This window comes from Typha latifolia, chromosome 11 (genome assembly GCF_019914945.1).
Source record: "Typha latifolia isolate L0001 chromosome 11, TyphaL0001v2, whole genome shotgun sequence".
NCBI lineage: Eukaryota > Viridiplantae > Streptophyta > Magnoliopsida > Poales > Typhaceae > Typha > Typha latifolia.
Window position 1 is genome coordinate 1,794,279 of NC_133096.1, and position 23,259 is coordinate 1,817,537.

Sequence of the window (23,259 nt, forward strand, 5' to 3'; positions counted from 1 at the left end):
GTTCAAAGGGTTAGTGTGTTCAGGGGGTCGGTGTAGAAATGGGTGATAGTTCAGGGGGTGAAAAAGAAATTATTTTTAAATATAATAACAACTTTCGTTGTTCTTTTTATAGACTACATAATTTACATACTTCATCATTTTAATTAATAAAGAAAGAGAAGAAGAAAAAAAGAAGAAGAAGAAGCAATAACAACAAAAAGTTAGTAGTAGAAGAAAATATATTAACAACTTCCACAAATATAATGATAACTTTTATTGTTTTTAACAATTTTTATTATTTTTAATACATTGTAGAATTTACACGGTTACAATTTTCATAGAAACAAACAATAATCTATAGAATCATACTTTTAGTTATTGAACTAATTATAATTATCTCACCACTATCTGTAATTAATCTCTTACTTTATTAATTAAAGAGTGATTAGATAGAATTATATAGAAAAAAAAAAGAACAATTAAGAGATAGAAGAAGAAAAAGAACAAACATAAGCAATAACGAAAAGAAAGATGAAAAAGAAGAAGGAGAAGAGGAAGAAGAAAAAAAAAAAAGGAAAAAGAAAACATATTAACAACTTCCGTAGATATAATAATAATTTTTATTATTTTTTTTAACGTACACTTTTTATACATTATAAAATTTACATATTTTACCATTATAATTTGCGTAAAACAAACAATAATCATACAAAGTTATATTTTTTTAGTTACTTAATTAATTATGATTATCTCATCACTATCTCCGATCAATCTCTAATTTATTAATTAAACAGTAATTATAGAGATTTGTATAGAAAGAAAGACTAAGAGATAAAAGAAGGAAAAGAATGATAGATAGCATTGCAGAATTTATTATATGAAGTAGAAGATGGAAAAAGATGAAGAAGAGTACATGGCTATTTTTCTCTCTTATAGTGTCCCATAAATACTTAATGAGGCACTAAATAACATAATAGAAACCAAAAATAGACCTGACTAACCAAATTTAAAAACCAGGTGGGCTTTTCATGCAAAAACCCAACTCAATTCAACTCTTATAAAATTTGTGATACATAGAAATTCAAATATTTTATGGTCATGCTCTTACAAAGTATTTTTAAATACGTTCAAATAGATTTTCTGTACACAAATTGCCGATACGAGAATATAACAAGTTATATAGATCACAATTATTAGTCTAATATTAGAGTAAAATAGCTGAAAAGAATTTCGAATAATATATATAAAATAATTAGTACTAAAGATAATAATACTAATCTAAGAATTATCCAATCAAAGATCGCATTATAACAATTATAGTTGTTATAAGGACTTGTACTAACTACAAAGATATAATACTATTAATGAATTCAGTTTAATTTGGGAAAACAGTAACGTGGAAGAAGAAGAAGAAGAAGAAGAAGAAGAAGAAGAAGAAGAAGAAGAAGAAGAAGAAGAAGAAAGTGCTCCTCGATCCGATAGAAAATGGTTAAAAGATAGGAGGTGCGGGGTTTGCACCTATCGGAAAAAAAAATTTAGAGGGATGACTTTAACATGTAGACTATTGGATCTTAGTGTTGGTGTCCACCTCTCATTCTGTTGGTTTTCCAAAGGTTTAAAGAAAAATTTAGAGAGACGACTCTGACTCTTCTCTATACATCAAGTCATGTGGAAATTGGTCCTTCTCTTAAGTGTCTGTGGAGCACAGAGAAGTTCTCTTGACAAAACAAGAGAATTCCAAGGCATGCTTTAAAGGGTACCTTGGAAGTTCACACTCCAATATCAAAACGACGTATTGAAGACGTTATTGATAGTTTTTCCCTTTGAAATGACCCTAAGTGAGTGGTAAGTCTATATAAACCCCAGAACTCTTTGAGTTTTTACAACAACAAAATTAACTGTCTTTGGCCTTTCAGTTAGATTTAGCTATGAATCCCTTGTTGTCTATCCTAACGTTCCTCTCGTCGGTTTTACTGCTACTCCCAATTCTCCCAAGTGTTGCAAAATTGGCATCACTTGATTCGCAAGGGAGAGCCCTCCTCCAATGGAGAACAAGCCTTAAGAGTCATGAAGCCATAGCCTCATGGAATCTTAAGACTAGTCCATGCAATTGGACTGGCATCACATGCAGTAGTGCCACGCATTTAGGGTTGAGCATGATCACCACGATATCTCTACCAGGGATGGGTCTTGTAGGGATGTTGGATGTCCTCGATTTCTCGACGTTGGCAACCTTAACAAGTCTCAACCTCACCGTCAACCAATTGGATGGATCCATTCCAACTTCCGTTCTTGCTCTTTCTAAGCTCACCTCTCTTGATCTCTCTATGAATCAGATAAGTGGCTCCATACCTCCTTCTCTCAATAACTTGACGAATCTTAGAATCTTAGACTTGTCTCAAAATAATCTTTCAGGTCCCATCCCAAAAGAATTAGGAGACCTACAGAGTCTATTAAGCTTGCATTTGTCTTTGAACATCTTGAGTGGCTCTATTCCGTATGAAATAGGACATCTCTCTAACTTGAATGAATTATTTCTCCCTAATAACAGCCTAATAGGTCCAATACCTTCAAGTCTGGGGAACTTGACGAATCTCGCTCTTTTAAACCTTTGGAGTAATCAACTCTCTGGTTCTATTCCTCATGAAATAGGAAAGTTAACAGTTATGGTTGTTTTAGATGTCAGCAACAATAGCCTTACAGGTCTAATACCTTCAAGTTTGGGGAACTTGACCAAGCTCACTACCTTAAACCTTTGGGGTAATAAGCTCTCTAATTCCATTCCACATGAAATAGGTAATTTAGTGAACTTGAAGGACTTGGAACTCCAAGATAACCAACGACGGGTCTCATCCCAAAAAATTTAGGGAACTTGACCATGCTTGAAACCATGTACCTATATAGTAACAAGCTCAATGGTGTGATCCCTCATCAAATAGGAAATCTCGCAAATATGGTTGATTTAGAATTTCCCAATAATAGCCTAACAGGTCCAATACCTTCAAGTTTGGGGAACTTGACCAAGCTCAATTATTTATACCTTTGGGGTAATCAGCTCTCTGGTTCCATTCCTAATGAAATAGGGAATCTAGTGAACTTGAAGGACTTAGAGTTCTCTCTTAACCAATTAACCGGTTCTATTCCGAGAAGTTTAGGAAACTTGACCATGCTTGAGGCCATGTACCTCGATGATAACAATTTCACTAGTATCATCCCTCATGAAATAGGGAAGCTGGCAAATCTGGTTTATTTAAATGTCTTCAACAGTAGCATTACAGGCCCAATTCCCTCAAGTCTTGGGAACTTGGGAAAGCTCAATATTTTAAACCTTTGTTGTAATCAGCTATCTGGGTCCATTGCTCCATCATTTGGTAATTTGAGCAACATCCAATACCTTGGACTAGCCAATAATCATTTAAGTACTAGTTCTTTACCTCAAGAACTAGCAAATATCACAAGCTTACAAAGAATGCGACTTGATAGAAATCAACTTAAGGGAGATATCTCTAACTTTGGAGTGTATCCCAATTTGATATTTGCGGATTTGAGCTTCAACAAGTTCTCCGGTATGCTCTCGCACCATTGGGGAGAATGCTACAATTTGACGAGCTTAACAATCTCCAACAATGAGCTCAACGGACACATACCTTCGAGCATTGGACAACTATCTAAAATCCAGGTGCTTGATCTTTCATCCAATAACCTGGAAGGGGAGATTCCAATAGAATTAGGCAAGTTGTCTCAATTGTACTACTTGGATCTGAGTAATAACTTACTCTTTGGTGAGATACCTCAAGAGCTTGGAAACCTACTCAAAATACAGAATTTAGATCTATCAGCTAACAACCTTAGTGGATCGATTCAAGGCAATTTTGGGGGTTGTCATGAACTTCTATTTTTAAAGTTGAGCAACAACCGTTTAAATGGAAGCATCCCCATTCAAATTGGAGGTCTAGTAAACCTACAAGAATTACTAGATCTTAGTCATAATTCATTTTCTAGAAGCATACCATCCCAACTAAGTGAACTAGTTATGCTACAAGTTTTGAATCTCTCACACAATGCATTGAGTGGATCTATCCCCACATCCTTTCAAGATATGGCTAGCTTAACAAATATAGACTTATCCTATAATGAACTGGAGGGGCCTCTTCCTGCTAGCCAAGTTTTCAAGAAAGCGCCGATGGAGTGGTTTACCCATAATAAAGATCTATGCTGTGAGGCGTCAGGCTTGGCTCTATGTAGTTCAAGCCCTTCAAGTAGAAGTTCTAGAAGTAAACAAAGTCAGGTTATTACGTTGGTTGTTCTACCTATTCTTGGATCCTTGGTTCTCTTCGCGGGGTTTGCCGTATTCTTATGGAAAAGGAAGCAAAGCTCTAAACACGATACAAGTGAGATTGATAAAAGTGGGTTCTTGTTAGGAAACGTTGATGGAAAAGATTTATATAAGGATATCATTGAAATAACAGAGAATTTTGATGAAAAGTTTTGCATTGGCAAAGGTGCATATGGAAGTGTTTACAAAATTACCTTACCCAGAGGAGTAAGAATAGGAGAATTTCAACTACCAAAAGAAAAAATAATTGCTGTGAAGAAAATTCATCAAACGGAAGAAGAAAGATTGATAGACAACCAACTTTTTTATTATGAGATACAAACACTATCTGAAATACGACATCGGAATATCCTGAAGTTTTATGGCTACTGTTCAACTGATCAACATAGGCTTATTGTTTGTGAGTACTTGGAGAGAGGAAATTTAGCAGTCATTCTTACACATGATGCATATGCCATTGAGTTAGATTGGATCAAAAGGTTGAATGTTATTGGAGATGTTGCTCATGCTTTATCTTACCTGCATCACGATTGTTCTCCTCCCATAGTTCATCGAGATATCACAAGCAACAATGTTTTACTTGATTCAAAATTTAGAGCTTGTGTGTCAGACTTTGGAATGGCTAGAATTTTGAAGCCTGAATCATCCAATTGGACAATGGTTGTAGGAACAAGGGGCTACATCGCACCAGGTAAATGCCTTTATTTATTCGAATTCAGAAAGTTTGTGTTGATACTTCGTAAAGTGTATTTTCATACATGTGTCATATACTTGCTTTCGATAGTACGAAGATACACCTAATATGTTATTTATTTGACCCCTATCTTAGCTAAAAAATATTAAGATATAATTGCATGCCATAATAACAGTTGGGCATAACTATTTATCTATCATATTTCGTAACTTTTTAGTATTTTCTTATGAGTTTTAATATAATTAAGCTTAGTTAGCTGAAACTTCTTCTTCTGATATTTTGCAGAGCTTGCCTATATAATGACAGTGACCGAGAAATGCGACGTATATAGTTTTGGAGTGGTGGCACTTGAAGTGCTCATGGGAGCTCATCCGGGAGATTTGATTACATCCTTATCATCTAGTACTATCGAACTCACACTACTGAATGATATCTTGGATCCACGTCTATCACTCCTACAATTGAAGTTGCAAGTCAAATTTTAACAGTAGTCAAGATAACCCTTCAATGTTTAGAAGCTAATCCGCTATGTCGACCAACAATGCAACATGTATCTCAACAGCTATCTGCTCTCTGGATGCCTCCTATCCTCAATTGATATTAATTACTATGATCTTGTCATATTGTATCCTAATGTACCGCATGGAAAACATACTTGTACATCAATTTAGGAGTACGAATTATTTCTCTCTATAGCTGTGCTTATATATTTTAAGTTTATTCTTCTAACCAGTATAAAAATAAAAAGAAAGATCTTGTTGATAATGCAAAGTGTGGAAACTCGATTTGGGAATCATAATCGGTTATCAATTCAATAAGCTTTTGCATCTAATGACTATCTAATCATAATTGGTTTCTCTTGGAGGATGACCCGATTGACTCTTTTTAGACCAAAATACACTTAATTTATTTTTTGGTGGGAGTGAGAAAGACTTGTTTTGCGTTTATTATTGAACTAGCTGAAGTAAATGAGGAGCAAACTCATTTTCCTTGACTTCTCTTGCTAGGTGGAAAGTGAACACCAAATACGAGTTCCCTCTTTGCGTGCTTTAAATTTAGTATAAGAAATAAAAGCAAAACAATAATACAAGTGATGCTTAAATACATGTCATAATCTTAGAACTGAAGTACATGTTATCATATGAATTCATGGTCTTGAGAAATATGGAGCTTCACTATCATTTAAGCATCGCCCTTGTATGGACTAAAATAGACATAAAATTGAGGTAATGAATTAAAGTTCAAACGATGGTCATAAAGTTCAGTGTTAGATTTTTAGTATTAGCAAATATATACAAAATAATCTAAGTATTTTTATCTATATAAATGAGCATATGCATAAGTGTTGTTAAGATTTGGTTTGAAATTTTTTAAATTTTAAAACAAATAAGTCATGCCACTTGAAGGGCATTCGAATGCACCCTAACAGTCATTAAAAGATACAAAGGTTTATTTTTTATTGTTCGAACACACCCTGGTAGGTGTTCGAAGCAGTTCGAAGATGAGATGAGCATATTTAGTTGTCTGAATGCACCTTGGCGGCCGTTCGAAGTCATTTGAAGATATAAAGACACATATTAGGTCATTCGATTGGGGGCATCTTTCACTCGAATGGGATCATGAATCTTTGAAAATTTTGGAAATCTGTGAGACCTTATTTGGACTTATCTTAAAAAGGTATAAAAGTTTTAGTATGTCCTAACCCTAGTGTATTGGTTATTACATTGAGAAGACATTATTGAATAGAAATTAATTTTCAATGACAAAGGCTTTAACCACCTTCATCACACAAAACTATTAATCTTAAGGGTTAAGAAAGTCCAATTTTCGAAGGTTACTGAGATTGAAAATCATTTACGGAAAGCAATAAATCGTGGAGTCGAGCAATCAACACTATTTCAAATAGAGTCATGAGGATCAATGGGGAGTCTATAAATCAGTCTTGTAAACTGCTACAGTTTATTAATATTGTTTCGATCCGAGTTTAAGATTTTTCCACGTAAAAGCTTAGTGTTCATCTTTATTTGTTTCTTTGATTATTATTCTGTATTTTTATTTACTTAAGCAAAGTGTTGGAAAATCGGGACTAGGGTTTAGTTTATATTTTCATCCAGAATAGCCTGTACATCTTTCTCTTGGAGCTTGTCAAGGGTACTCAAGGATAACAGCCTTCATCAGTTATCCTAGCTTGTAGGATCTGTAACAAGCCTAAAAAGCTTCCCTAGTTTATAGTAACAAACTAAACAAGTTTCCCTAGCTCATAGGACAACATATAACAAACTTTGTTACTAAAATTGTGTACGTGTAATCTCTTTATATATGGAATATGGTGAATGCCTAAACACCAATTGGTGTGAGATTTCCAAAACATTGTTATGGTATCATAGGATTAGCATCTCCCGATCCACATGGCCTCCAAAACCTGTTTCGTCCTCTCCTTCAATACAATGGTGCACATGATCACCATTAAACTCTCTTCCTTTAAGCTTTGGCATTCTTAGCTTACACCATTACTACAATGCCATGAACTTCTTTGCTATGTTGATGGCACCATTCCTATACTGCTTTGCAACCATTTTCTCTGGTGAGTTCTTTGTCCCAAATCTCAAATATGCTGAATAGAAACACCAAGATTATCGTATATTCAGTCTCATTCTATCCTCTCTCACGGAAGAAGCACTGGCTGAGGTTCTTTGGGCTTACATCCTCCCATGATATCTGGGTCACCTTAGAAAACTCCTTCGAGTCACAAGTCTAAGACTCGTGAAATATGTCTTAAGGATGATCTATAGAAGCGTGGAACTCGTACTCTAAGGGAGGTTAGAAGCGGCGTCGCCGGGGATTGAGAGAACGGGAGCGAAGAAGACGAAGGAGGCAAGGCAAAACTCAATCTCAATAATCAATAATCAATGATGACTTTGGTTGCCTTCCACATCCTTTTATAGGCTAACCAACAACTCAAATTAACCCTAAAAACACAATTTTCGCTGACCACGTTCGAACTCGCCTGACCGCGTTCGAACGCACCGGGTTCGCTCTTCTGGATTTGCGAACACGATGTAGGCGTTCGAACGTGCGATTGAACGCGCCTGTCGGTATTTGCGAACGCGATGCAGGCATTCACAGTGCGTTCGAACGCACCGCGTTCGAACGCACAGTGCACTCTCTTCACCCACGTTCACAAACCGCGTTCGAACTCACTCCACCCGCGTTCCAACGCGACTTACAGAAAACTTATTTTAATGGAAATTACATACTAAAACATAAAACAAAAACACTCCTAAAGTGAATCCATGCTCGAGACGACGTCGGTGAAGTCTGAATCGTATCAGATACAAATTGGATGGTGGCAAAAACTATTTGAACACTAAATAGTATTCATTGTGTAGTTGTATATAAGTAGCGGTTTTGTTCTTCCAAATATCATTATCCATCACTAGTAATAGTATAGACAACCATAAGTTAATAACTTAGAATTTTTGTTCTGAAAAATCTACCGAATCTACCTCTCATCTCTTGGCCTAGTGTTCTTACTCGCGATCTTCGTGACGAAAATTTATATGTCCCAGATTTTCTCTCAGCAATAATCTGGTGGATGATCTGAAAAAAATAAAAACATAGTTTTCAAGTGAGAGACAAACTTCATCTGGTCTAATCTCGGATATGTTTAAAGTTTGTGATAATTCGGTTTCTTTCTTTCCTAACCAGTCTCCTATTAACTAACTTTTCCTCATTTATTTCTTCGTGGACCTCTTAGATTACTAGTTATCTAATTGAGGTCCTATGTCTAAATATGATGTTGACTTGTTGGAGTTGCACTGCTTAGAAGTCTTGGCCAACCGTAGAAAATATTGTGAAACAAATCAGATCTAGATTTGATTGTAGAACAAACGACTTGCTCAAACTCTTGTTTGTACGCATATCGAATCTTCTACTAGTCATAGAAAATGACAAACAATTTATAGTGTTTCTCTCGAGCTTCACGAAAAAAGAGATGAGTACATATAAATTTAATTATGAAATCGGATTGGACGTGTAGATATTTTTCAGCAAAGCAACAGTTATGCCTTGTGCTTATAAATACAGGTGTGTACTCGAGCATGCAAAATTTATCACCACACCCCCTCTTCCATAGAATTTTAATGGCTCTCAAAAAGATCCTCCTTACTTTTGTGATCCTTCTCTTTGCTGTCATCGGAGACATCGTCCCTCCCGTCAGGGCTCTGCGTCCACCCGTTGATAGTCCGGGACACCGACACCCTATAGGGTCATACCCATATCCTGCTAGGGGGGGACCCTACACTCCTTCTCCTGGTCGTCGTCGTCCTCCTCCTTCTCAGACAACCACTGAAGAGAAGAAGAAAATCTCTACGATAGGTCAGTCGTATAAACACATAGATGCACACTCATTTTATTATATTAACTCATTAATTACTCTAAAATTTAATCGGGTAGAGAAATGATGACTTTTAACACAAACACTCACACTTAGAGCTTGGTAAAACTTTATATATTCATGCAAAGATAGGCACAACATGATTTGAACCTATGATTTTTGGCACTGATACTATGTTAATTTACTAACTACTCTAAAACTTTAAGTTATAGAAAGACGGTGACTTTTATATTCTAACATATTTTATAATTTCTTCTCTAAACACTCCCCGAATAGCAAAGTTGATATCCTTGGGAGTTAAAATTTGATTCATTTAACATAAATATATAGTTTAGGAGGCATGCATACAGGAAAGTAAAGAACTTTTGAAATATTTACACCAGAAAGGCCAAATATGATAGTAGGAGCCAATTTAATGATTTTAATTAGATGGGCCTAAGGTTTTCAGATGGCCTAACATTTTAAAGTTAAACAGCAGCTCAGTTTTCATCTTTAAAATGTTCTAACTTTTCTAATCATATCCTCTATGATTTTAATTTTCAGGTAGCACTCCTTAGTGCTAAAGATCAAAAGTCTATTATGCATCTATTGGTCTCCCACCATCGTTCTCTTAGTTGCTAGCTTTACAAAGAATAAATGAGCACATTATGTCAATACTGTGAGCAAATATATTTACCTCCTAATTATAATAATATTTTATAATTAAATTGCTCAGTGTACTTTAGTGTTATTCCTTATGTGCTCGTATGCATATGTATGTGTCCAGCTGAATGTCTATTTTAGATACTAAAATTGGCTTTTATAATTTACTCTTATATTTTTGGTAGGCTTTTGAATTGGGATCAAATATTTTGATTTACCAACATAAAGTATGAAAGAACTTAAACAATTAGGCATCATTTTTCAAACAATTAGCAATTTATAAATGGTCAGCTCAACATTTGTAGGGCCTTGGCAAAAATTCTAAATAGTGCCATTCCTAAAATGAGTTATACTAAATTCTAAACATTCTAATAACCACTAAAATTGGTTTTTTTATTACTAAAGCATAACCAAGTGATCTATTTATATGAAAATGTATCTATAGAGAATATTGATAGATGTCAGGCCCTTTTAATTTTTCTAATTAATGAAAGTTAGGGGTGGCAATCGGGTTGAAGCGATTTAGATAGTGTCAGATTTTGATCGGGTCAACTTTATCTTAACATGAATATAGTTCGACTATTAAACGGATTGTATTTAGTAAATACGAATACGATCCGTTTAGTAAACGGGTAACATGACCTATATAACCCGTTTAATAAATGAGTCCTATTAACACAAAACGATAATCTGTTTAACACAACACGATAACACGATACAAATAACACAGTAATTTTTACCCTATAATAATCAATATTTATCGATTTATTCTATATAAGTGGTCTATTACACAGATAAGATGGTATCTTTTTAACTCAAAACTTATACAACACAACAAAAAAAAAAACAATTTTAAGTATTCAACCATAAATCAAATAACACAGATTCATATACCAATTCAACCACCAACAATCAATATTAAATAAATAAATTTAGCTACTAATTTTAGTTCTAAGTTCCAATTGTTAAATCTAATAATGGCATGACAATTACAACATAGTTTCAAGTTCATAATTCAATCACCAACATCTAATCCATTATAAACTATAAATAATTTGAAATAAGCAAACCAGCCTTCTGTTTTATTATCCAACAATTATGACCCTACCAAAAAGAATAAAAGTGAATGTAAATAACTAAGACAGAAAATATAAAAAGAATTAGTGAACATGATCTACAACGAGTTGGTGAACATTAGAATATTCAACTGCTTCACTTATTTTAGATAAATATCAAGTTGCAGTGAAGGTCACATATAAAAGTTTTCATACAAGAAACTAACATATGGAATTCTTGTTGGATTACATTTGAACGCTACAAGTAGAAGCTCATATCTACTGACTAGAGATAGACTAACTTATATAAACATCTCTTTGTTATAAATTATGAAGACAGATGTAACCTGAGATGTCATCAATTAAAGTTATATATGGGTGACGTTTTTGCATGTTGGATCACTTGCTACTTATTTTTAACATATTCCAGTCAAATTAACAAATAGCTTTTCGTCTCCTTAATAGCAGGAAGTTCTCTAAGTTGCAATTATCATTGCATACAAATAGGAATTCTACCTTATCTGTTTATACTCTACTTCCTCACAGGGAACTTCAAACAGTACTATTAATATTCTTGAACAACTGCACTACCACCTAACTAGACATTCACTAAGCATTCTAGCTTTATTGACAGCTAACAAAAGAAATTTGAGAACTAAGCAAGCTCCTATATGAAAAAGAAGTATCTCGCTGCGTTAAGTTGCTCACTAGTGCCTAGTAATCACACTATAAGAATATAAAGCTTATACTACTCGAACTAGGACTTGCCTTAGACTAATTCTAAAAGTTTATATGACTCGAACTAGAACTTGCCTTAGAGGCTTACATGACTTAATTGAACTTGCTTTAGTGGCTTACATGACTTAATTAGACTTGCCTTAAGGGATTACATAAAAGATAAAGATTACTTAGCTAAATCAGCCTTCCTTATCCTTCTCGGATTGATTCTTCTTTATACCACAGATAGAGTCCGAGTTTGGAGAAACCTTGAATACAAAAGTTGTAGATCAGGATGTTTTCGATCTTCTCCAAGTGGTTTTGTAATATTTAGTTTCTCCGGAATATCCTTTGAATAGATTTCCAAAACTGCGCATAGTTGAATTAGTTAACTAACAAATTCTAATCTAATAAGGCTCTAATTAAAGCAAATAAGCAGATAAGATAACTAGACTCCATCTATTGAGCTAAATCTCCCCTTGATGTGATTCGATCTGACTCAATTAGCATTACACCAAAGCTATAACACCCCTATTATACTCTATATTCATAATCTGCATATACTTATAGTGTGCCTATGCTTGTGCTAGCACAGATCGTTTTCGTGTATGTTCAATATCAATATTATATTATAGGAGAATTAGAAAATTCCTATTTATATGAAGATTATGTGAGACATTACAATGAGCAATATAATTAGTTGATCAATTTTGATGAATATCGATAATATTTAATACAATATTCTCATGTTATTCTTGTGCTAACAAATAAAGTCTTTGATCCTCCTATATATCTTAGAATTCACATTACACTTCTTATTATATTTCTTAACATTTGTCTTATAATCAATATGAAAAGTATTAATGTAATGACAAGATAATTGAACAAAAAAGGAGAAGAATATACATATATAAAACACAGAACATCTACTTATATGATTTTATAAACAAAAATATAAGTATAAACAAAATCTAATCAATAACTATTTGGTGATTCTTACCTTTGTTTAACTCATCATTAATTATATATAAAATAGTCACAATCTAATTATGTAAAAGTATGTAAGCTTAGTGTTATATTTTTTACAAAATAGTATATATATATATATATATATATATATATATATATAAGAACATGAACATAAGATATATGAATTTGATTATTATTAATTAAGATATATGTATCAACCTAATATAAGCTATATATGTATAATTATTATAATTAGTTAATTATCATGCTTATCATACTTTGCTAATAAATATGTTAGTGAGTACATATTTTTAAAATAATTAAGCTGTGTAATTAAATAATTAAAAAGGAGAGAAAATCTCTATATTATAGTCTTGGGCTTGCGGTTAACGAGAGAGAGGGGACGAAGGGAGAAGAAAAGGAAGGAGAAGAAGAAGAAGATAAGAAGAAAGAGAAGGGAAGGGAGGGAAACCGGAGTCAACGAGGAGGGGCACAGGCTGGCTGGCGGCTAGCTTGCGATCGGCCTCTCGCCCAGGCTGTTCGGTTCCGACGAGAGAGAGAGAGAGAGAGAAGAGGGAGGGAGGGAGGGAGAGAGAGAGAGAAGAAGAAGAAGAAAGAAAATAGAGGAGGGGAAAGGCCTCATTAGCGGCTTCTCTGTAGTAGTAGTGGTGGCAATAGTTACGAGGACGGGGGAGCAAGAATCCGAGGAGAGAAATTTGAGAGAAAGAAGAGAACAGAAGAGAGGAGAAGAAGAAGAAGAAGAAGAAGAAGAAGAAGACCTCCCCTGCACCCTCTTCCTCGTCATTGGAAAAGGAGAATGTTTCTTTCCATTCCTCATGAGAAATGGTGGGCAGCTACCCGACGGCCGAGATGTGCGTTCGTACTAAGTAATTTAGTACAAACTATAGAATGGATTGTCGGTCATGAACATCGTAAGGTGCTGCTCTTCGCGAATCCCAGCATAGAAGAAGAAGAAAAGAGAAATAGAGACGAAGAATAGTCGAAGTGGGAGGCACGAGTGCGTTGCGCCCTCAGCGCGCGATGTTGCATGGTACATCGTCTGCCACAGTTCAGCCGACCATGCCACGTCATGCCATGCATTACCCTTTCTTCCTATCTTCTTTTTTTTATTATTAATTTTAATTTTATTTCATTTCATATATTATTATTATTATTATTATTTCATTACTATCATTATTTATTTATTTATTTATTTATTATTTAATATTTAGGGCTGGGTTATTACAATTGCTCACTGTTTCTAACGCGATATTGTCTATCTATCACTTTGTTCATCTAGAATTGCTCATTGTCCTTTGCTCATCTGTACTTTTCGTCCATCACTTTGTTTATGTAGAATTGTTCATCCCGTTAGTCCGCTCGAATTCCAATGGCCAATATTGATTTTCTCAATTTAGACTTTAGAGACACATTGTCAATTACGAAAAAACTTACAATCTACCCCTTGACAATTTTGTGACAAAATAAGCGTCGCCATAAAAAATCTAATATAGAAAACATTCCAAGCCCAATTCTGCAATAAAAAATATCAATCCAAATTCTATGAAATTTATATCGCCATAAGTTTGAATTTTTAAAATTACAAATCGTTCACATATCAAAAAATTTAACAGTTCAGGTCACATATTATTTTCCAAGTGTTTTGATACTTAGAAGTACTTCACAATAATCTAGGAGATGAATGTTTACTGAAAATACTCAATAATATACAAATAACTTTAAATAGAAAGCAAGGCAAACATGACAAAGATGGCAAGAATTTTATGTGGAAAACCTCATAAAACCTATGTATCATTTTTCTATGATCAAATCAACCACTAACAAATATTGCAAATACAAAAATTACTTACAGAGCACCTATTGAACCCTAGCCTACAACTATATTTGAAGTTCTCTTGCTCTCTAGATAAGTTGCTTCAAATGGTCGATAAACTAATCTCAATGACCCTCAACATCGGATGTCTGTATTAGTAACCCTCGAGACAACAACTCACTCCAAGAAATAACGCAATAAAAATGATTCGAAATCTCTAATGAATCCTATCTTTCTAAAATCTTCGGATCGCCAAGAATGCTTATTTAACAATTGGGTTATTTGCAACAAAAAACCACTTAGTTTTCGTTTTGATGAGTGAGGGTTGTTTCATGTTTCTCTTGCATATGAGGTTTTTCCTTTCTTTCTTCCAAGTTTGCCCTTACGCCATTTAGTACTCATTAAATGCTCTTTGGGATAATGTAAGAGAGAAATGATTCATACCTATTTTTCTTCTTCTTATCTTTATTCTTGCTTCTTCTTCTTCTTCGTCTTCTTCTTTTTTTGTTATTATTTATTTCTCTTCTTTTGCTACTGTTTTATTTTTTTCTATCTCTTAATCTTATTTTTTAATACAAGTCTCTCTAATCGCTCTTTAATTAATAAAGTAAGAGACTAATTAAAAATAGTTTAAATAAATAAAAACTTCTTAATCAATATCTCAAAAATAGAACTTAATCTATATTACAACTAAATTATAATATATATTAAAAAAATTGTGAATTCTTGTCGGAATTATTCTTTGTTCTGCTATAGATATATTTCGAATTTCAAGAAACTTGAATACAAAAAGCCTCAAGTAACGGTGGAGGAGCTGGTGGCGATGTTAGAGGAGAGGAAGAGGGCTATATAAAGATGTATTTTTATCGTCATAATTTTTTTCTTTCTTAGTTGTTCATAACTTACACATGCTTACGAGAGATATTTTCATCATATTGCTATCACATGATTTGTATGAAATATATAATAGAACCCTAATAGAAGGGGCTAAGTGAGTTATTTCTAAAAGTTCAAAGGGTTAGTGTGTTCGGGGGTCGGTGTAGAAATGGGTGATAGTTCGGGGGTGAAAAAGAAATTATTTTTAAATATAATAACAACTTTCGTTGTTCTTTTTATAGACTACATAATTTACATACTTCATCATTTTAATTAATAAAGAAAGAAGAAGAAAAAAAAAGAAGAAGAAGAAGCAATAACAACAAAAAGTTAGTAGTAGAAGAAAATATATTAACAACTTCCACAAATATAATGATAACTTTTATTGTTTTTAACAATTTTTATTATTTTTAATACATTGTAGAATTTACACGGTTACAATTTTCATAGAAACAAACAATAATCTATAGAATCATACTTTTAGTTATTGAACTAATTATAATTATCTCACCACTATCTGTAATTAATCTCTTACTTTATTAATTAAAGAGTGATTAGATAGAATTATATAGAAAAAAAAAAAAACAATTAAGAGATAGAAGAAGAAAAAAAGAACAAACATAAGCAATAACGAAAAGAAAGATGAAAAAGAAGAAGGAGAAGAGGAAGAAGAAAAAAAAAAAAAAAAAAAAGAAAACATATTAACAACTTCCGTAGATATAATAATAATTTTTATTATTTTTTACTGTACACTTTTTATACATTATAAAATTTACATATTTTACCATTATAATTTGCGTAAAACAAACAATAATCATACAAAGTTATATTTTTTTAGTTACTTAATTAATTATGATTATCTCATCACTATCTCCGATCAATCTCTAATTTATTAATTAAACAGTAATTATAGAGATTTGTATAGAAAGAAAGACTAAGAGATAAAAGAAGGAAAAGAATGATAGATAGCATTGCAGAATTTATTATATGAAGTAGAAGATGGAAAAAGATGAAGAAGAGTACATGGCTATTTTTCTCTCTTATAGTGTCCCATAAATACTTAATGAGGCACTAAATAACATAATAGAAACCAAAAATAGACCTGACTAACCAAATTTAAAAACCAGGTGGGCTTTTCATGCAAAAACCCAACTCAATTCAACTCTTATAAAATTTGTGATACATAGAAATTCAAATATTTTATGGTCATGCTCTTACAAAGTATTTTTAAATACGTTCAAATAGATTTTCTGTACACAAATTGCCGATACGAGAATATAACAAGTTATATAGATCACAATTATTAGTCTAATATTAGAGTAAAATAGCTGAAAAGAATTTCGAATAATATATATAAAATAATTAGTACTAAAGATAATAATACTAATCTAAGAATTATCCAATCAAAGATCGCATTTATAACAATTATAGTTGTTATAAGGACTTGTACTAACTACAAAGATATAATACTATTAATGAATTCAGTTTAATTTGGGAAAACAGTAACGTGGAAGAAGAAGAAGAAGAAGAAGAAGAAGAAGAAGAAGAAGAAGAAGAAGAAGAAGAAGAAGAAGAAAGTGCTCCTCGATCCGATAGAAAATGGTTAAAAGATAGGAGGTGCAGGGTTTGCACCTATCAGAAGAAAAATTTAGAGGGATGACTTTAACATGTAGACTATTGGATCTTAGTGTTGGTGTCCACCTCTCATTCTGTTGGTTTTCCAAAGGTTTAAAGAAAAATTTAGAGAGACGACTCTGACTCTTCTCTATACATCAAGTCATGTGGAAATTGGTCCTTCTCTTAAGTGTACGTAGACACGAGAAGTTCTCTTGACAAAACAAGAGAATTCCAAGGCATGCTTTAAAGGGTACCTTGGAAGTTCACACTCCAATATCAAAACGACGTATTGAAGGCGTTATTGATAGTTTTTCCTTTGAAATGACCCTAAGTGAGTGGTAAGTCTATATAAACCCCAGAACTCTTTGAGTTTTTACAACAACAAAATTAGCTTGTCTTTGGCCTTTCGGTTAGATTTAGCTATGAATCCCTTGTTGTCTATCCTAACGTTCCTCTCGTCGGTTTCTTGCTACTCCCAATTCTCCCAAGTGTTGCAAAATTGGCATCACTTGATTCGCAAGGAGAGCCCTCCTCCAATGGAGAACAAGCCTTAAGAGTCATGAAGCCATAGCCTCATGGAATCTTAAGACTAGTCCATGCAATTGGTGGCATCACATGCGGTAGTGCCACGCATTTAGGGTTGAGCATGATCACCACGATATCTCTACCGGGGATGGGTCTTGTAGGGATGTTGGATGTCCTCGATTTCTCGACGTTGGCAACCTTAACAAGTCTCAACCTCACCGTCAACCAATTGGATGGATCCATTCCAACTTCCGTTCTTTGCTCTTTCTAAGCTCACCTCTCTTGATCTCTCTATGAATCAGATAAGTGGCTCCATACCTCCTTCTCTCAATAACTTGACGAATCTTAGAATCTTAGACTTGTCTCAAAATAATCTTTCAGGTCCCATCCCAAAAGAATTAGGAGACCTACGAGTCTATTAAGCTTGCATTTGTCTTTGAACATCTTGAGTGGCTCTATTCCGTATGAAATAGGACATCTCTCTAACTTGAATGAATTATTTCTCCCTAATAACAGCCTAATAGGTCCAATACCTTCAAGTCTGGGGAACTTGACGAATCTCGCTCTTTTAAACCTTTGGAGTAATCAACTCTCTGGTTCTATTCCTCATGAAATAGGAAAGTTAACGTTTATGGTTTTTAGATGTCGGCAACAATAGCCTTACGGGTCTAATACCTTCAAGTTTGGGGAACTTGACCAAGCTCACTACCTTAAACCTTTGGGGTAATAAGCTCTCTAATTCCATTCCACATGAAATAGGTAATTTAGTGAACTTGAAGGACTTGGAACTCCAAGATAACCAGGCGACGGGTCTCATCCCAAAAAATTTAGGGAACTTGACCATGCTTGAAACCATGTACCTATATAGTAACAAGCTCAATGGTGTGATCCCTCATCAAATAGGAAATCTCGCAAATATGGTTGATTTAGAATTTCCCAATAATAGCCTAACAGGTCCAATACCTTCAAGTTTGGGGAACTTGACCAAGCTCAATTATTTATACCTTTGGGGTAATCGGCTCTCTGGTTCCATTCCTAATGAAATAGGGAATCTAGTGAACTTGAAGGACTTAGAGTTCTCTCTTAACCAATTAACCGGTTCTATTCCGAGAAGTTTAGGAAACTTGACCATGCTTGAGGCCATGTACCTCGATGATAACAATTTCACTAGTATCATCCCTCATGAAATAGGGAAGGCTGGCAAATCTGGTTTATTTAAATGTCTTCAACGGTAGCATTACGGGCCCAATTCCCTCAAGTCTTGGGAACTTGGGAAAGCTCAATATTTTAAACCTTTGTTGTAATCAGCTATCTGGGTCCATTGCTCCATCATTTGGTAATTTGAGCAACATCCAATACCTTGGACTAGCCAATAATCATTTAAGTACTAGTTCTTTACCTCAAGAACTAGCAAATATCTAAGCTTACAAAGAATGCGACTTGATAGAAATCAACTTAAGGGAGATATCTCTAACTTTGGAGTGTATCCCAATTTGATATTTGCGGATTTGAGCTTCAACAAGTTCTCCGGTATGCTCTCGCACCATTGGGGAGAATGCTACAATTTGACGAGCTTAACAATCTCCAACAATGAGCTCAACGGACACATACCTTCGAGCATTGGACAACTATCTAAAATCCAGGTGCTTGATCTTTCATCCAATAACCTGGAAGGGGAGATTCCAATAGAATTAGGCAAGTTGTCTCAATTGTACTACTTGGATCTGAGTAATAATAACTTACTCTTTGGTGAGATACCTCAAGAGCTTGGAAACCTACTCAAAATACAGAATTTAGATCTATCAGCTAACAACCTTAGTGGATCGATTCAAGGCAATTTTGGGGGTTGTCATGAACTTCTATTTTTAAAGTTGAGCAACAACCGTTTAAATGGAAGCATCCCCATTCAAATTGGAGGTCTAGTAAACCTACAAGAATTACTAGATCTTAGTCATAATTCATTTTCTAGAAGCATACCATCCCAACTAAGTGAACTAGTTATGCTACAAGTTTTGAATCTCTCACACAATGCATTGAGTGGATCTATCCCCACATCCTTTCAAGATATGGCTAGCTTAACAAATATAGACTTATCCTATAATGAACTGGAGGGGCCTCTTCCTGCTAGCCAAGTTTTCAAGAAAGCGCCGATGGAGTGGTTTACCCATAATAAAGATCTATGCGGTGAGGCGTCAGGCTTGGCTCTATGTAGTTCAAGCCCTTCAAGTAGAAGTTCTAGAAGTAAACAAAGTCAGGTTATTACGTTGGTTGTTCTACCTATTCTTGGATCCTTGGTTCTCTTCGCGGGGTTTGCCGTATTCTTATGGAAAAGGAAGCAAAGCTCTAAACACGATACAAGTGAGATTGATAAAAGTGGGTTCTTGTTAGGAAACGTTGATGGAAAAGATTTATATAAGGATATCATTGAAATAACAGAGAATTTTGATGAAAAGTTTTGCATTGGCAAAGGTGCATATGGAAGTGTTTACAAAATTACCTTACCCGGAGGAGTAAGAATAGGAGAATTTCAACTACCAAAAGAAAAAATAATTCTTTGTGAAGAAAATTCATCAAACGGAAGAAGAAAGATTGATAGACAACCAACTTTTTTATTATGAGATACAAACACTATCGAAATACGACATCGGAATATCATGAAGTTTTATGGCTCTTGTTCAGGCGATCAACATAGGCTTATTGTTTGTGAGTACTTGGAGAGAGGAAATTTAGCGGTCATTCTTACACATGATGCATATGCCATTGAGTTAGATTGGATCAAAAGGTTGAATGTTATTGGAGATGTTGCTCATGCTTTATCTTACCTGCATCACGATTGTTCTCCTCCCATAGTTCATCGAGATATCACAAGCAACAATGTTTTACTTGATTCAAAATTTAGAGCTTGTGTGTCAGACTTTGGAATGGCTAGAATTTTGAAGCTGAATCATCCAATTGGACAATGGTTGTAGGAACAAGGGGCTACATCGCACCAGGTAAATGCCTTTATTTATTCGAATTCAGAAAGTTTGTGTTGATACTTCGTAAAGTGTATTTTCATACATGTGTCATATACTTGCTTTCGATAGTACGAAGATACACCTAATATGTTATTTATTTGACCCCTATCTTAGCTAAAAAATATTAAGATATAATTGCATGCCATAATAACGGTTGGGCATAACTATTTATCTATCATATTTCGTAACTTTTTAGTATTTTCTTATGAGTTTTAATATAATTAAGCTTAGTTAGCTGAAACTTCTTCTTCTGATATTTTGCAGAGCTTGCCTATATAATGACAGTGACCGAGAAATGCGACGTATATAGTTTTGGAGTGGTGGCACTTGAAGTGCTCATGGGAGCTCATCCGGGAGATTTGATTACATCCTTATCATCTAGTACTATCGAACTCACACTACTGAATGATATCTTGGATCCACGTCTATCACTCCCTACAATTGAAGTTGCAAGTCAAATTTTAACAGTAGTCAAGATAACCCTTCAATGTTTAGAAGCTAATCCGCTATGTCGACCAACAATGCAACATGTATCTCAACAGCTATCTGCTCTCTGGATGCCTCCTATCCTCAATTGATATTAATTACTATGATCTTGTCATATTGTATCCTAATGTACCGCATGGAAAACATACTTGTACATCAATTTAGGAGTACGAATTATTTCTCTCTATAGCTGTGCTTATATATTTTAAGTTTATTCTTCTAACCAGTATAAAAATAAAAAGAAAGATCTTGTTGATAATGCAAAGTGTGGAAACTCGATTTGGGAATCATAATCGGTTATCAATTCAATAAGCTTTTGCATCTAATGACTATCTAATCATAATTGGTTTCTCTTGGAGGATGACCCGATTGACTCTTTTTAGACCAAAATACACTTAATTTATTTTTTGGTGGGAGTGAGAAAGACTTGTTTTGCGTTTATTATTGAACTAGCTGAAGTAAATGAGGAGCAAACTCATTTTCCTTGACTTCTCTTGCTAGGTGGAAAGTGAACACCAAATACGAGTTCCCTCTTTGCGTGCTTTAAATTTAGTATAAGAAATAAAAGCAAAACAATAATACAAGTGATGCTTAAATACATGTCATAATCTTAGAACTGAAGTACATGTTATCATATGATTCATGGTCTTGAGAAATATGGAGCTTCACTATCATTTAAGCATCGCCCTTGTATGGACTAAAATAGACATAAAATTGAGGTAATGAATTAAAGTTCAAACGATGGTCATAAAGTTCAGTGTTAGATTTTTAGTATTAGCAAATATATACAAAATAATCTAAGTATTTTTATCTATATAAATGAGCATATGCATAAGTGTTGTTAAGATTTGGTTTGAAATTTTTTAAATTTTAAAACAAATAAGTCATGCCACTTGAAGGGCATTCGAATGCACCCTAACAGTCATTAAAAGATACAAAGGTTTATTTTTTATTGTTCGAACACACCCTGGTAGGTGTTCGAAGCAGTTCGAAGATGAGATGAGCATATTTAGTTGTCTGAATGCACCTTGGCGGCCGTTCGAAGTCATTTGAAGATATAAAGACACATATTAGGTCATTCGATTGGGGGCAATCTTTCACTCGAATGGGATCATGAATCTTTGAAAATTTTGGAAATCTGTGAGACCTTATTTGGACTTATCTTAAAAAGGTATAAAAGTTTTAGTATGTCCTAACCCTAGTGTATTGGTTATTACATTGAGAAGACATTATTGAATAGAAATTAATTTTCAATGACAAAGGCTTTAACCACCTTCATCACACAAAACTATTAATCTTAAGGGTTAAGAAAGTCCAATTTTCGAAGGTTACTGAGATTGAAAATCATTTACGGAAAGCAATAAATCGTGGAGTCGAGCAATCAACACTATTTCAAATAGAGTCATGAGGATCAATGGGGAGTCTATAAATCAGTCTTGTAAACTGCTACAGTTTATTAATATTGTTTCGATCCGAGTTTAAGATTTTTCACGTAAAAGCTTAGTGTTCATCTTTATTTGTTTCTTTGATTATTATTCTGTATTTTTATTTACTTAAGCAAAGTGTTGGAAAATCGGGACTAGGGTTTAGTTTATATTTTCATCCAGAATAGCACAGTACATCTTTCTCTTGGAGCTTGTCAAGGGTACTCAAGGATAACAGCCTTCATCAGTTATCCTAGCTTGTAGGATCTGTAACAAGCCTAAAAAGCTTCCCTAGTTTATAGTAACAAACTAAACAAGTTTCCCTAGCTCATAGGACAACATATAACAAACTTTGTTACTAAAATTGTGTACGTGTAATCTCTTTATATATGGAATATGGTGAATGCCTAAACACCAATTGGTGTGAGATTTCCAAAACATTGTTATGGTATCATAGGATTAGCATCTCCCGATCCACATGGCCTCCAAAACCTGTTTCGTCCTCTCCTTCAATACAATGGTGCACATGATCACCATTAAACTCTCTTCCTTTAAGCTTTGGCATTCTTAGCTTACACCATTACTACAATGCCATGAACTTCTTTGCTATGTTGATGGCACCATTCCTATACTGCTTGCAACCATTTTCTCTGGTGAGTTCTTTGTCCCAAATCTCAAATATGCTGAATAGA

The 23,259-nt window shown here is 34.1% G+C and overlaps 2 protein-coding genes and 1 long non-coding RNA gene across 3 annotated transcripts; all 3 read left to right on the forward strand.

Annotated features, from left to right (window-relative positions):
* The first annotated feature begins 1,907 nt into the window (after positions 1 to 1,907).
* On the forward strand, positions 1,908 to 5,494 carry LOC140797701 (uncharacterized). The gene is made up of 3 exons (XM_073151334.1): positions 1,908 to 2,775; positions 2,919 to 5,006; positions 5,295 to 5,494. The coding sequence occupies exons 1-3, from the start codon at positions 1,908 to 1,910 to the stop codon at positions 5,492 to 5,494; spliced, it is 3,156 nt and encodes a 1,051-aa protein (XP_073007435.1).
* Positions 5,495 to 9,311: 3,817 nt separating this feature from the next.
* Positions 9,312 to 10,220, forward strand: LOC140798002 (uncharacterized). Its single transcript, XR_012110758.1, has 2 exons — positions 9,312 to 9,386; positions 9,949 to 10,220. It is a non-coding gene; the product is annotated as an uncharacterized lncRNA (long non-coding RNA).
* A 7,568-nt stretch (positions 10,221 to 17,788) lies between these two features.
* LOC140797702 (uncharacterized) lies at positions 17,789 to 21,328 on the forward strand. Its single transcript, XM_073151335.1, is given in 6 exon segments — positions 17,789 to 17,893; positions 18,420 to 18,871; positions 19,088 to 20,150; positions 20,301 to 20,574; positions 20,577 to 20,633; positions 20,922 to 21,328. Coding segments are annotated over 6 exon segments (2,265 nt in total). The 3' UTR covers positions 21,236 to 21,328.
* The last annotated feature ends 1,931 nt before the right edge of the window (positions 21,329 to 23,259 follow it).